This window comes from Talpa europaea (genome assembly GCF_964194135.1).
Source record: "Talpa europaea genome assembly, chromosome: 10".
In the NCBI taxonomy this organism is placed as follows: domain Eukaryota; kingdom Metazoa; phylum Chordata; class Mammalia; order Eulipotyphla; family Talpidae; genus Talpa; species Talpa europaea.
Genome location: NC_140077.1, coordinates 10,306,296 through 10,322,969, shown reverse-complemented (window position 1 = coordinate 10,322,969; position 16,674 = coordinate 10,306,296). Strand labels below are relative to the sequence as shown.

Below are 16,674 nucleotides of genomic sequence, written 5' to 3'. Positions count from 1 at the left end.
TCACACCAGTGAACGCCAAGGGTTCACGCTTCCCAGGGTCCTGCGGGTATGCAGGTTGCACAATGGGGCTCTACAGTGACTTTCTGCCGTAGTCTGACCCCTCATCAAAACATCTGGACAGTTTTGTGCCAGCCTCCCCCGAGTTGTGGTCGAGCCATCGGTGTAGTGCTGGAGCTGGATGGGGATCTTAGCTGAGACCGGGTCACAAGCCAGGATTCCTTCTCTTCTTTGTGACTGGGAAACCGTAACCTGGGGCAGTTGCTCCTGTTGTTAAGATCCAGGGTTTCAAATGCTGGTTATTTGGTGGTTATCTGGGCTTTGGCCCAGTGTATGAATGTGTGTATGTGTGTGTGTGTGGGGGGGGGTGGTGGTTAGGGTGGGGTGGGGGGGTAGGACATAAGATTTGCATATCCGTGTTTCAGACTGCAAATTATAGCCTCATCTGTAAGGAGACACAGGTAATCTGATCTGGCTCTCCCTGCCAGTTGAGATTTCAGTTGTTCAAGCTCAAGTCCACAGTCACTGCTCTGCACCCTTATATTTGCAGCTCTCCAGTGATGCGCCCTCGATCCTGGGTGCTGATTCTACAGACCCCTTTCTCCAGTACAGTTCCTGGGCTTTAAAGCCCTGATGTGGGTGTACCCATGCCTTAGCAAAGCAGAGAAGCTCCACGTGACTGCTGACCTCCCTCCCATGGTTGTGCTCTCCTGCTAGTGCTCCAAACACACTTCAATTACAGTTTTCCGGCTCCCTTTGCCTTGCCACTGATCTTGATGCACACAGTAGTCATTTGTTTCTCATTCAGGGATTGTTGTCTCTGCTTAGGCATCATTTAGTTGTACAAACGTGAAGGAGGTAAGCCTAGGTAGGGTCTTCCCTCTGCCCTTGCCACACTCCATAGCTCTCTTTCTTTAGAAAATAATCTTGTGTATTCTGTTAGGTGTGGCATCCTAGCAGCCTCAGTGTCACCTTAGGGAGCTGGAAGTTTTGGGGTTTTCCGCCCCATGACTAGGCTGCAGGCCATGTAAAGGCTGGCTGGTTTCTGTTACATCCTCGCCCTAGCGAATCACTGTTCGGATTCAGAGAGCGAGGCTATTTATTTGAGCCCCTACCTTTTGTGGGCCAAACCTCCAGCTTCTGTTCCCTTCCCATCTGGAGGCTGTCAGAGCCTCCAGCCTTTTGTCGGTCTTTTCAACAGACAAATGTCTTCAGAGCAAGAGCAGGTCTCAATGCCTGGCTCCTCTTAAAGAAGTTGCAACTTTTGGATTTTGACTTGTAGATCTTACCATTCTATTACTTATAAGATGCTTTTAAGATTTAAAAATTGTCCCTTAGCTTTTTCAGTTGTCTTTTTGGAGGGTTAGTCTGAATTACTACATGGATATGCTATTTAAGCTGTGCTTCAATTTCCTCATCTGTAATATGGGATTAGTAACTACTGTGTCATAGGGTTTTTGAAACGAGGTAACACGTTATGTCCTTATGGTAGTACCTGACGTATAGAAAATGTACAATTATTTTATCATATTAATTTGAGATCACTGGAATTTGCTGCTATTCAAAATATTTTCTAAGCATGAATTAACCCCTTATTTCCCAAAGTAGTTTGTAGGGATCTTGAAAGACAAGTAGTATTTATATCGACTGACCTTTCTGTTTACCCAAGTTTATATAAATGAAATTTACTTTCCTAATGTTTTTCAGACTCTGTCCCATAAGGAAAATTTAATTTTTTTTCTAAAACTAGGTAATGACCCTGATATGTGTGTATATTTATCTTTACATGCATGGATATATGCATATATGTGAGTGACTACATGGAGACTGCTCTGGCCTGAAGTCTGTGTGTATGTTGTGTACAGTAATGTGTATATGTGCATACATAGATAAATAAAGGATGAAAAGATATTTAGTTCATTAAAATATAGCATTTTTTTGGATAAAGTAATTGGACCAGAGATAAGGAAAACAAAATGAAGTGGAACTGGGACCTTGCTTTAAATGTTTTTACATTGTGATGTTTTTCTAGTTTTCTTTTTTACTTTTTATGTTTAACATAGGAGGTAATTATAGCACCTTTGGTTTTTTTACCTTATTTTAAAAATCGATTGAGTTCATGGAGAAGGTGTATAAAGTAGACCAGAGAAAAAGATATTAAAAGCAGGTAGTTGAGCGCAATAAAGCATTGTGACAGCTACTTTAGCAATCCTGGTGTGTGACAAACAAGTGTAGCCAATAATATAACTCACATATTGGTATGTAATCAATAATATCTCTGTTCCATACATCTGCATCTTTCAAAATGCATTTGATCTGCCTTATTTTGCCTCCTTTCAGTCTTTGTAGGAAATTTACCCTGATCTGTTTTATGTCAACATGGAGCCCATTGGTACAATGCTCAGTCTTACAGTGTTTTTTGTTTTTTTTTCCGCTGGCAAAATGAAACAATCACAAGAAATTAAAGATGTCCTTAAAGATGTCCAAATGAATTTATTTTGCGGTGTAGGGAGCTCTATGGCAATTAAAATTTTTTCTTAAGTTGTAAAAATAATTCTTTTTGAAAATTACAATATTCTGTTCCTTTGGTTTAATATCTGTTTAATTTTTTTATGCTACTGCAGGCCTAATGTTACTTTAAGGTAATTATTTTCATGATTTTGTCTTCTAGGTTAACAGAACCTTCAGGATATTTAACAGATGGTCCAATTAACTATAAATATAAAACAAAATGTACATGGCTAATTGAAGGCTAGTAAGTATACAAGTTGGGTTGAATTTATTTTATTCTGAAGCAATAAAGAAGATGCTCATATCAATGTTAAAACATTGAGGCTTAACAACTTTTATATAGTTGATTCAATAATTTGTTATTGGAAACCACAATCTTTTAAATGGAATTTGCATAATCCATAAAACTTTTTGATGTCATGTTTAAAATAATTATCACTTGTGGTAATAGTTTAATTTTTACATAGATTTTATTTTTCAGCTCTGTTACTGTAGTACTAAATCAAGCAGGCATTTTTTGTTTTAAACATCTTGTTATAGAACTTGAAGATTCCATGCGAAGTATGAAAATACTCCATGTCAAATTATGCCACTGGGTCATGCCATTCAGTATGATGGTGTTAAAAAATAACATTTGTAGAAGAGAGAGTTAATTATCCTTAAGAGGTATTTTTCAGTAATTAGGACTCCAGACTGAATTTATCTAAACGTATTGTGAGTGGGTCATAAATGAATTCATATGAATTTTTGGCAACCATTTAAGATTTTAAAAGTGTTTGGGGAAAACAGTGAATTTTTTTGTTTGTTTGTTATTTTAAGAGTGTTTTAGAACTTAACAGTTATTAATTCCTTATGCACCTATGGTCTCATTTTGTTTATTTGTTCTAAGTATATAATATTGAGGCCCTTTGATTATAATTTGAAGACCTTATACTGCCTCCAGTCAAGAGTTCTGTAAAGTAAGAGCAATTGCTTCTAGAGTGTTGAATCTTAAAAATAAACTTTGAGTATAATTTGCATACAACAGAATGCACCTATAGTAACTGTATAGTTCAGTAGGTTTCAGTAATGTAAACTATGTAACTTGTACCTTTATCAAGGACTTTTCCTATTGACTACAGTTTTAGAAAATGACAGTATGTTTATATGGCTTGTTGATAACTTTTGAAGTTGCTTGTCACTATTCCAAATTAGATAGGATTACTTATCAATCTTTTATATGTGTCTTAAGGATTTGTAGCAAAATTATTTGTAATAAGTTTTTAATAAAATACTTGGGACATTAGAAATTAAAGAGAAATATTTTAATATTTTTTCCAGTCCAAATGCAGTGTTAAGATTGAGATTCAATCATTTCGCCACAGAATGTAGCTGGGATCACATGTATGTTTATGATGGAGATTCAATATATGCACCTTTAATAGCTGTGCTTAGGTGAGTGTGTTTAATTGATGAACTTACAGTGAATTGTAAGAAAGTATAATTTATTAATTTAAAATATATATACTGATCTTCAAAATTAATTTAGCAGAGATATTGATGTCTACATTTCAGATTGTAGACATTGTTCTTACTGAGTCTATCTACTTAGATGTACATAATAATGTAAATATTGATAGAGCAAAGACAAATAAGCACTATATCAGAAATATAGATTTCTTAATAAATGTCCTTTATTCTCCCTATAAATTGTTTATTCTTTTAAAGTGATTTGAATGTTTTGAGAACTATCTATTTGAATACATCAGTGTGTGTTTTAGCTGACTAAAAGACAATATATTTTTATAGTTGTCTTTATTATAGCAGAATAAAATTTAAGATTCCATAAAAATGTAGAAATTATGCTTTATGTAATATCATAAAGGTGTTTCAGTTCTCAAAATTTGTGAATTTTGGCTTCCTCAAAATATTTTGTTAGTAGACAGACTTAATTTTATAATCATGGCATTTTAAGTTTCAATTTAAAAATATATGTATTTATGTACAAAATGTTAAAACATTTTTATGAATAGGAGATATGTTAGATATAGAAGATCTCAACACAGAGTGGTGATTTAGTGTATAATTAACCGGCATGATTGTTTGAGTTATACTCATTTATTCCTTGTTTTTGTTTACACAGCCTCTCTTAAATATTCTGTCATTATTAAACTCTCAAATGCAGATCAAAGCTTATTGCTCCTTTCAAAATTTTAATTTTCTTTTTACTTCTTAGGCTGCAAAGTTTTGTTTTCCAGCAATGTGGGCTATCTTTTTTTTTTTTTGGCAAGGATGCTAAGGACTTGTATTTCCAATTACCTATTTCAAAATGATTCCTTGGGAACTTAGACACTTAGTCTTTGTTATTACTATTGGTCAAAATACTTTTAGAATTTCTAAATTGTTTAAACATTCTGTAAAGGGTAGCTGTGGTGGCCCTTCATCTGAGGATGCTAGATATGGAGCAGATGTGGCTAATTACGCTGTAAGGCATTGTATTATGATTACTGGATAAGGGTTCAAACATTTCCTTTCAGCAATTTAAATACCATTTGTCTATTTCTAGGACAGTATTGATTAACCATCATTTAGCTATGTGCCTTTTCATTGTTTTTCAAGTAGTTGTAATAACTTTGCATTAATGAACAGGATCTGTTATCACTCTTACTTTCCAGTCCTTCTCTTGATATTCTGTGAAAATTTGTAAGAAAATTGGCAAGAGGGACTTTAGTATGTGGCCGTGAGGCTGGAATCATTGGTTTTCATTAGCAAGTGTCCAGTTTGCTATTCTGAGGGAGAAGTGTTAATATAAGTATTTACTGGGTAAGCCTTGTCCTAGGCATTCTGAATAGCCTCTCATCCTCCCAAGGATGATCTTGTGGAAGAAGTATTGTTATTTCCAGAGCATGGTTGAGAAATTTGAGACTCAGAGAAGTTACGTTTTACTTGTAAAGATGGTAGAGCTGAAATTAGAACTTGATATTCTCCTGCATTAAAAGCCTATTGTACTTTGCTAAGAATTCACTCTCTCAATACTTAAGTTATTCCACTTTGTAAGGATGTATCATTCAACAAATATTGGATAACCGACACAACTCCAGACTCCCATACGCCTGGAGGGTCTGGTCAGGATTAAGATGGGCCATCCCCTGGCCACACACCAGCTTCCTGGGTTTGGCTGCAGCTCGAAGCTGATGTGCCCGGTGCGCCACGAGACTGCTCTCACTGAAGACACCAGCTGCAGGTCCCGGGGCTCCACGCCAACCCTACTTTTATCTAGCTGGCTACAAATTCAGGGGTGCACGCTACCCCTCAGCTATGATAACTTGCTGAAATGCCTTGCAGAACTTAGCACTGGGTTTATGGTCACAGTTTTATTATAAAGGACAAAAGGCAGGAGCAGCCGACTGGAGAGATGTGTAGGGTGAGGCTTAGAGGATCCCACGGAAGCTTCTGTGTCCTTGGCATGGTGTTTTCCTCGCAGCACGTGAGCGTGTCACTGGCAGGATGCTTACCCAGGCTGCCCGTGTCCAGAGCTTTCACTGGGGTTTTAGGGTACAGCACTGTTCATTGAACCCTTGGTTGCAATGATTACTGCTTACGGTAACTCTCAGTTAGGTATCATCATGGCTGTTTCCGAAATGGAGAAATGGGATACAGCGATTCTGTGACTGGTCCGAAGTTGTCCAGTTTGTAAGCGATATTTAGAACAGGGGCCCAGGTTTTATAATTCTTTCATCACTGCAGTGCTGTTGTCTTGTATACCACACTAAAAAAGCTGGAATTTATTACTTTACTGTATCGGCATGACTGCTTTAGATGGTAGGGAATTGATTGGAATGGAGAAGTATTACTTTTTTATTGTGTGCTGAACAGACATGGTGTTTGTAAATCCTTTGTAGCACTAATTTGAGGCCTGGAGAGGTACTGAGTTCCTGCAGGGGGTGACCTGGGGGTATCAGCAGTCAGTTGACTTTAGATTGAGGTGATTCACACCCACAGTTTTACCCTGTCTTTGGGTTGGGGTCCACTTTCTCTTTTCCTAGCTGTGTTTAAAAACCCAGTTTCTCATTCATCAAACTTCACCTCCAACTTTGAAATCAGAAATGCCTACAAGAAGAAATGACCCAGTGCCTGCACTCATACTTCTCCAGCACCAGCTGGCTCTTCCTGTTTTTATAAAATTGGTTATTTTACTTGATGACTTTAGAGGAGGGTTGCTTGGTACAAGTTGCTTCGTGTGTCGTGTAAGAAGTAGAAACCGTCTTTCATTTACTGCCTTTAAAATACAAATATGTAGGGCCTCCCCTGGTGGCACAGCAGGTTGAGCGCTGGGCTGCAAGGCTGCCCATAGTTCGTTTCCCAGCTGCAGGTTTGTTTCCCGGCCACCGGCGAGGGTCCCACAAAAAAAAAAAAAAAAAAAAAAGCAAAACAAACCCAAACACAAACATGTTCTTTTTACCTAATTTAGTGATTGATTATTCAGATTTGGGAATACATTAGCAAAGCACTCATTTTGATAGGCTCTTGCCACAATGAAAAATACATTATGTGTAACAAAACCTGGTATGTTGAAATAGGAATTCTGTTGACAGTTTCCTTTGGAAATTTTTTATTCCTTCACAAATTTAAGCTAGCAGATAGACTAATTAGTAGAGCATCAAGAGTTGATTACTTTTTAATATGTTTGCTTTTGAGAATGCGTTTGCATTTATGAGGACTTTTGCTCCCCAACATTAATTTTCTCTTTGGTGTGTGTGGGCTTAGGCAGGTAACATTTTCTTTTGGAATAAATTAATGTAATTTCTGTAAGTATGCAAAATTATAAAGAACTATAAAAATAAATAGTTTTTGGATGACTGAGGTGAGAGCAGATGTTAGTCTGTTGACAGGAGTATTAGGCTTGATTGGGTGGGAACTCATCTTGAATTTGTTCTTCATTACACTCTCTGATGGGAATGTTTGAGTTCTACTTGATTAACCCCCATTGTATGTACATTAGGATGTATAATGCTTCAACTTTGCTCTTTTGTAGTGGTTTGATAGTCCCTGAAATCAGGGGAAATGAAACTGTGCCTGAAGTTGTCACAACGTCTGGCTATGCACTGTTACATTTTTTTAGTGATGCTGCCTATAATCTAACTGGTTTCAACATTTTTTATTCGTAAGTATTTTTTTTTAAATTTCACATTAGTATGATTTTTGTAATTGAACTTCAAAGGTTTAATAGTTTTAATTCATGTCTTACCATTAGCAGGCAAGTATCTCTTCTTACATGACACAGACACTTAATAATAGGACTTAATAGGGCAATTTCTAGGTCTCAGGATGTTATGGTAGCAAGTTGAGTTTGGTTGAAAATAAATAGGTGTGTGGGGTGTGGGGATTCTCACTTGGTGGCGGTGTCCTCACTGAGTGAACTAAGGCCAGCTGTGCATAAATGTAACTGACCTGCTTTGGAGCTAAAAGGGTGCAGAATAGAGGATTAGAATCACATCGTGAAAATTATTAAAATGAAGCACATGAGGCACAACTTAGAAATGAAAGTTTCTCAAATAATCAACCAAAATTCTTTTTCAGTTATTTTGAATTTGAATATGTATGAATTATATTTTTACAGAATCAACTCTTGTCCTAACAATTGCTCTGGGCATGGGAAATGTACAACTAGCATCTCTGTTCCAAGTCAAGTATATTGTGAATGTGATAAATACTGGAAGGGCGAGGCGTGTGACATCCCTTACTGTAAAGCCAACTGTGGCAGCCCAGACCATGGCTACTGTGACCTCACGGGAGAGAAATTGTGTGTCTGCAATGATAGTTGGCAAGGTAAGACTGCGGTGTTAAGGCTTTCAAAACATTGACCCGTGTCTAATAGATTAATAATATCCTATAAACTTTGTATACCCAAGTCTCTGTATCTTTTGTTTTCAGAATCTTTAGATTAACTATCACCTTCTTAATATTCTGTGTATTCACAAAGAGAATTGGTAGTTTTTTTCTATATGTTTTTAGAATCAGTTGAAATTATATATGAAGCTCTTTGATTTGTAGGTGTGTCATTATGATCATCTGTAATTTTTTAAATACCCAAATATTTAATAACTTCACAGAATTTAACATAATTCATTCAAATTTGATTTATAATGGATAACACCAATAGTATGTTGATAGGTACATGCTTTTTTATATTGCATGGTGCTACAGTATATTAAATTTATTTCTGGCAAAAGACTGACCTCTTGTGGTTATTTTTAGAAGTACATAAAAAAGGCTATTTCAACTGTTAATTGAAAAAATAAGATTCCTGGGAAAGAATTTCTAAACAATTTATATAAGCATATGTCACTAAAATTAATTACATACTAATTGAAGAATTTCACCTTAAGTTTTTGGGTGTAAGATGGCACATTTTGTCATTGTGGAATTAAATGAATAGATAGGGCTAATTATTCATATGCTTACCCATCCCAGATCTTTCTTTATGGTAATTATATTTATGTATTAAGAGCTTTCTTTGTCCCACAATATTAGTCCTATTGATAGAGGAAACTTTGACTCAAGAAATAATTTGTAGTTATCCAATCATGTGCTATCATAACATAGTGTAGCAGTAGTTCCCAGCAAACCTGTCTAAGTAAAAGATAAAAAAATGTGTTCCCAATACACTTATCATTCTCGAGGTGTCTTTTTAAAAAGGGGTTAATTATGTGGGTTACTTACTTAGAGGAATTATTTTAGGTTTCATATAAATTATGCCATTTTACCGCCTTTAAAAAAGTTACTCCAATCACCAAAATACTATTGTTTTCTTACTGAATTTGATTATCTATTGTGATTATGACAGATACAACTTTCTCAATGTTCTCTAATTATGGGGGGGGCATGTATTTTGTTAAGTGGCTATTTCAATAATATGTGCCTTTTCTTCCTGTAAAATGTATCTCAAGATTTTATTTTCTTTTTCATTTCAGTCTTGAAACATCTTAAAGTAATAATCAACCCTGAGAAATAGAAATGTATCTTATATGCATAGTGTTTTTCACACCAGTCTTCAGTTGTTGTTTGTCCTCATCTCATTTCAGCAGTCTTGAGAGTGATTATGTTTTGATTATAAAGTGGGATGTATTTTTAAAAATGCCTTTTAAAAAATTCTTACCTAAAGAGGAAAAGGTTTTATGTTTTCAGTACTGCTTGTCAGGCCATTTCAGACACAGTTCTCACATGAGAGTTGGAGTTGTTTTTTAAGTCTGTTGATTAAAAAGTAATATCTGAATATGTAAAACATGTAATTCATTAGTTTTGTTCAGTACCTTAGTAGAGTCTTTATTTAAAGTCACACTTTATTTGAACTTACTTCAGTTTCTTGCATGCTCTTTGTTCCTAAGTATTTCAAAGCCTTCTTATTTCTGAACTTTTCCCTCCAAGACGCTCAGGGTCTCATTAGCTTTCTCAGACCAGCTCATACCCCCTCTCATGTGCTTCCAGAGGGTCCTACCTTTTTAATGTATAGGATTTATAACATTTACGCTTGTATGATTTTGGACTATTTTTCCTACCACAATATAAGCTCCACGAAGTGAAGGTGATTATGTTTTAATTATAAAACCTGGCATGTATCAGGTGCTCACATTGTTTCTTTTTTTGTTGAGTGAATTAGGCACATAGGTGTTTGCTGGTATAGTGATATGTGAACTTCAAGTATGGATGTTTCAGAAGATCAGCACCCAAATAAGTTATGTATTTTATTTGATATATAAAACATAATATATTGAGAGAAACAATTGAATTTGAGCGTCTGGTGCTTTGACCTTTGGATTTCTCCAGCCCTTTGGCGTTAGATTTCCACATTTGCCACTGGATGGCAGTATTGGCCACAGAAAACAGCCTCCATGGCATTAGCGTAGTAAAGCTTCTACCTCAAATTCATGAATATTTTTATCCTAAAGTATTTTCTTCCAGGTTATTCATCTAATAGAATATAATTTCTTTAGGATTGTATATAGGTACACCAGAGAGTATTAGTTGCTTTGAGGAAATTTGCAGGATAGCTGATATTTTTCTTTAGAAATTTAATGATAATGGACATCTCTATTAATTTTGTGGAGAGACAAGTAGGTAATGTACTGGACTAAATTCTTCCCTTTTAGTTCATTCTTCCCACTTAGCACAAACAGCAGATCTGGCTTTTTACAAGGGCCAATAAAATTTTTAATTTCTAATAAATAGTCAATAAAGTTGACTATTTAAAAGATGTGAGCTCAGAGAGGTTACAAAGAGATGATTGGGATGTGGAGTTAAGGGATTGTTGGGGTGGTCGAGGTATGTAAACATTGGAGCTACAACAGCTAAGCCTTGGCCTACTAAGCCATTCTAAGGATTTTGACTTTTAGTCTAAGCAAGTGGGGAACCAGTGAAAAATTTTGAGCAGAGGATTGATACAATCTTACCCAGTTTTAAAAGACTCCTCTTCTAGGAATAGACTGTGCAAACAGAGCTTACAGCTGTAATTACAACCTAAACGAGAATGATGAAGGTGGTAGTGTGAACAGTCAGTGGAAGGGGTCAGAATTGCTTGAATACTAAATGTAATATAAGATAAGCGTTTTTTGATATGTTGGATATGAAGGATCAGAGAGTCAAAAATGACTCTAGGGTTTTGAACTTAGAGAAAGATATATTGATATGAAAGATTTTAGGTGGAATATCAATTTGATTTCGAAATGTTTATTCCGAGCTGTCTCATCTAAGAGGAGTTGTTGAAGAGGCAGTTGGAACTTAGTGGAGAGAGGTGTGTACTATAGCTGTCAATTTGGGGGTATTGGCTTAAAATAATGGAAACTATTGATAGTATTTAAAGCCATGAGATGGGGTGAGATCTCTAGAGAAGTGAGTGTAGAGAGAATAGAATATTGGAGTGGTCTGTGGGTGATAACAAAACTTGTTAAATATTCTGTGCTACACTCCATTTGTAGACTCTTGCAATAGTCCAGGTGAAATTGGATGATGACTTGTACTAGAGGGTAGTTGCACAGGTGTGTTGTAGTCTGGTATGGGTGATAGAATTCTGGAATGTTTGTATTTGGGAAACACACACTCAGATGGATGCTGAGCTTAGGCTGTGGCAGGATCCAGGATGAGCCATGGTTGCAGAGCATTGCCCTTCAGTTGTGGATGGTGGAGAGGGCTGGACTATCTGGGGGGAGGAGGGACATAAGAGGGGAAGGTGGAGTACCTGAGTACTTGAGGCTGCATCTGCTTACCAGCCATCATTGAAGCATTTCCATGTTTTAGCTACAGGAAGGGCTATATTCCTGCATACCTAAGGAACGTCAGTCTAGGATTTGTTGGTGGATTGGATATGGGGTTTGGAAGAAAGAGAAAAACTCAAGAATGTCACCAAGATCTTTGCCCTGAACTGCTGCGTGAATGGAAGTGCCATGTATTGAGATGGTAAACACTGAAGGAACAGATTGGGAGGTGGTGGGGCAATCAAGATTTTAGTACTGGAGGTGTCACGTTCGATACTATTATTAGACATCCAAATGGAAATGTCCTAAAGTAGTTTGACTTTGAGCCTGGAATTCAAGAAATTGTAGAGTTGGACATTGAAATTTTGGAGGGATTAGAGAATTATCTACTCTGTATGATTACTGAACGGCCTTTTTCCCCCTTGAAATACCTGAAAAATCTGTCTCACAGCTGCCTGTGTCCAGAGCCTAAAGTTCCAGCATTAGAAATTCAATATGCTCTCTGGGTTATTAAACTACACATAACCTCTAGAAAAAGTAGCATATTAAATCTTTATGAAAACCTGCTGTAATGTGAAGTAGTTTATTAGATCCTTTCAAGGCAGCTGAGATCTGCTTACCTTGAGGAGATTCCCATATTGATTGAGAGAAGTTACGCGGTAAGAGTTCTGCAGAGATGTCACAGAAGGGGCCAGATTATGAAGTGGTACAAGATTTTTCATGGACATATTGTATAAAAAGGAGTCTTGGATGGCTTTAAATGTCAATATCAGTATTAGATTTTTAATGAATAGTGAAGACTTTGTATAAAGTATTCCTTATAGCTGTGTTTTAAATTCCAGTTTATTATATTTTTAATCATTTTAGTTATAGAATGTGGAAAACTGCAATTTAAGACTTCTTATTTTCCTTAAATTTCCAATTTATATGCATAAATCATTTTTATTAAGAAAAATATTTTATCTACAAATATGCTGACTTAAATAAAATAATCTATAGTGTTTGGCTACAGACCTAATACTTGCTAGGAGTTTCATAACTCATAGGGTGGTAACTGAGGATGAATTTTGACTGCCAATATATTTTGTGTAGACAGATACTTTAGATAACAGAGTAAAATCTAAGAAATTCTTTAGAATTGTTTTTATATTAAATAACATTATTCAGTTTAAATAAGTAAATCATAAATACAGCTGTTATTGTTGTTTCCTCTAATTGTCCTAACAAAGCTCCACAAATCTGGCATGTTACATCAACACACTTTCGTTGATCTCTTACTTGCTGGGGGTTAGGAGGCTGAAGTGGGGTTCACGGGGCCGGTGTCAGGGTGCTGGCCTTCTGGAGGCTGCGAGAGCCATGTCCTTGCCTTTACCAGCGCCCAGTGCTCCCTCCCTACAGTCCCGACTTCTTCCTCCATTGTCACAGCTGCAGCACCACTTCGCCAGGGGTCAGGTTGCAGCTGCCTTTTATAGTTATGTCTTCTTGTATAAAGACACTTGTGTGTTTACATGAAGAGCCCAGTTAGATAATGCAAGATAAATCTCCCCCAACTCACCATCCCTAATTTAATCTTATCTGCAAAGTCTCTTTTGTCAGATAATGTGGCACTCAGATGTTCCAGTGACTAGCACCTGGATATCTTGGAGGTGCCTTATTCACACTACCACACACTTGCTCTGAAGTATTTTGCTTTAGCGCAGGTTTCATGAATGTATTATTGGTTTAAATATGTTCCTAACTCTCTTAAGAGTTCTGTGTGCCTTTATTCTCTGTCAGACTCTTTGCCAAGTAATACCCTGATATTTGATGACTTCCATCTCTGTTCTTTTAGGAGGCAGACTTAAAAAAAATTATTTAGAAAACATTTCAACTTTATAGAAGAGTTGCAAGAATAAGAACAATAGAAAGAATAATCAAATGCCCTTTACCCATTGTTAACCTTTCTTTTTTTAAAGAAAACAGGATATAAACCCTATACTGTGAGTATGTGTAGATAAATTTAATGTCCAATGGATCTTATTTCTCTTCCATTAAATTAAAGTTGGTGAGCATTTTTTGTAAAGGGCCATATGGTAGTAAATATTTCTGACGTTGCAGGCCATATGATCTCTGGAGCAACTTCTCAACCCTGCCACTGAGAAGTTCAAAAGCAGCCTTGGACAGTACTTCAGTGAATGAGCATACTATGTTCTATTAAGATTTACAAAATCTGGTAGTGGACTGTATTTTGCTTATGGGCTGTATCCCAACCTCAGTTAAATGAATTCTAAGTGATTTAGAATTGTAGTTAAAAAAATTTTTTTAAGAGCAGTGTGTTCCTTAAATTTCTATCAGGGTCCGAATTGTCATCTTTTCACTCAGAATAAGGTTTTTCATATCTGATTTGAAATATTATCAGATAATCTGAAATAGTATCAGATAATCTGAAATATTATCAGATAATCTATTCTTTGCTTCGTTTGTACCTGAGAAATCCAGAATCACAAAATGTAGACATTGACAAGGATGTTGAAGATGAATGAATGAATGATAAAATAGGCCCATGTTTCTTAAATCAGGGTCTGTTTGGAAGTCTTGACATTTTGTGAATCAATGATAATTAAAAAATTTTGATGTGATAAAATTTAAGGTCTACTGATTGGCCTCATAATTGAGGGAAAAATGCCAGTTTATTGCAGTACCAGCAATATGTTTTAACCTATGATGTGGGACCAAGTAGTGTACATTGTCATAGGCACGTGAGAATATTGTTGAACTTCACTGATGCTTTTGAGTAACCAAGAATTTTGAGTAACATTATGAATATGGATAGGAAAAGGCAATGTCTTCAATTTATTTAAAATATTCTACACTAATTAATAATTTTTATTATGCATTATTTTTTCTTTTTGAGAATGAAACCTCCCTACTGATATCTATTTGGTGATGATGCTAAGAAAAAATATACTTTTAATTTGTATGTTTGTTTAAAGGTTTACAATTAGAAAAATTTCATCTTCACTTGGCTTTTATTTTTTTTGATTGATTGAGGGTGCACTGGTTTACAACACTGGCTGAGATTCAGTCATATGATGACACCTGCCGAGATGCATGTCACCATGATACACCTGCTACCAAGGCACCCATAGTCCTTCACCATAGTCTGTTGGGCCCTCTCCGTACTTTCCTCTCCCTCTCTGGTTGCCTCAGTTCTACAGTCAGATTTCTAGGCTTGGTTTTGTCTGATTCTTTGCTTTGTTTATCTATATTCCACATATAAGTGAAGCCATATGACATTTGTTTTTCCTTCTGACTTATTTCGCTTGCATTATATCCTCCAGTTCCATCCATGTTGTCATAGATGGCCAGGATTCATCTTTTTTATGACTGAATAGTATTCCATTGTGTATATATACCACATCTTCCTAATCATTTGTTCTTGGGCACTTAGGAAAATGAACATAGGAGCGCATATATTCTTCAAATTAATGTTTTTTGCGTTCTTTAGGTAGTTCGGTAGGAGTGGAATTGCTGGATCATATGATAGATCTGTTTTCAATACTTTGAGAATTTTCCATACTATTTTCTATAGGGACTTGACCAGTCTACATTCCCAACAATGTAAGAAGGTTCCTTATTCTCTGCATCCTTGCTCACATTTACTGTTTCTGGTCTTTTTGCCATGTACCAGTTTCACAGGTGTGAGATGGAGCTCACTGTGGTTTTAATTTGCATTTCACTGATGATAAGTGACTGAGCATTTTCTCATGTACTTTCTGACTATCTGTATGTCTTCTTTGGAGAAGTACCCGTATAACTCTGCTGCCCATTTTTTGATTGGGTTATTTGCTTTTTTTTTGTCTACTGTCTTTAAAAATTAAATATAATAACTCGGGGTCGATTTTTATTTCCATTTTGTAGATGAAAGCTGGATGATTGGAAAGGTATACAGAATTGCATAAGGTCACACTTCTAATAAGTGACAAAACTTGGATTTGAATACATTGTTTTACATTTTAATATTCTGGTATCATTTACTAAAGTAATTTTGAAATTGTGCATTATTTAAATGGTTATTTCAAACTGTGATATTATTTATCTGTATGATAAAGTACATATTTTTCCCCTGTAAGGCTTATAGGATGCAAATTATATTTTAGATCCTTTATTATGTACATTACATTTATTAATATGATGTACATTGATCCATATATTAATTCAGGTCATCTATTTCTATAATTTAAAGTCTTAATGCAGTGTGTGATTTAATTTTTTTTTTAAATACAGGTCCTGATTGTTCTTTGAATGTTCCTTCTACTGAGTCTTACTGGATTCTGCCAAATGTTAAACCCTTCAGTCCTTCTGTAGGTCGGGCTTCCCATAAAGCAGTTTTACATGGGAAATTCATGTGGGTGATTGGTGGATATACTTTTAACTATAGTTCTTTTCAAATGGTCCTGAAGTAAGTATTTTTTTTCTCCAGAATTTTACACTCTACTTTTTTAAGCTGGATTTTTTTTTCCATAATAGCACTATCGTAAATGTCTTATTTTATTACTGTTGAAATTTATGAATGACTATTTTTGTCTGTTTGCTCTATGGGACTGATTTGGGGATCTATAAACTCAATGTATTTATTGTTAAATATTTATCATTTTACACATAGGTTTGTATTATATAAACATTTCTTTAGTTCTTTAGAGTGCTTTTAATAAATTCTGAGTAAGAACATTTAACTTCCAATACAGGCAGGCCATGTTTATTTTGGCCATTATGAACCTTGCCACTTTTTCTTTTTTCAGAATGAAGTGTAATTGCTTATATGAAAATATTCAGTTTGTTCTCTATATAGTAATTCACCTGAACTTTTATGGTGCATTTACTTTACAAGCTTTTGTTGGCAGAATGGAAGAACAGTGCAGTATTATCAGCAGATTATTCATTTACTGTTGGCTCA

At 35.6% G+C, this 16,674-nt stretch overlaps 1 protein-coding gene across 1 annotated transcript in view; it reads left to right on the top strand.

Annotated features, from left to right (window-relative positions):
* Window positions 1-16,674, top strand: part of ATRNL1 (attractin like 1) — a gene marked incomplete at both ends in the record, with an annotated part of 464,603 nt that overhangs the window by 15,152 nt on the left and 432,777 nt on the right. Inside the window, 5 exons of the mRNA XM_084245317.1 lie at window positions 2,669-2,752; window positions 3,829-3,942; window positions 7,523-7,651; window positions 8,108-8,316; window positions 16,005-16,179. Coding sequence (XP_084101443.1) covers window positions 2,669-2,752; window positions 3,829-3,942; window positions 7,523-7,651; window positions 8,108-8,316; window positions 16,005-16,179 — 711 coding nt within the window. The remainder of the gene's footprint in view (window positions 1-2,668; window positions 2,753-3,828; window positions 3,943-7,522; window positions 7,652-8,107; window positions 8,317-16,004; window positions 16,180-16,674) is intronic.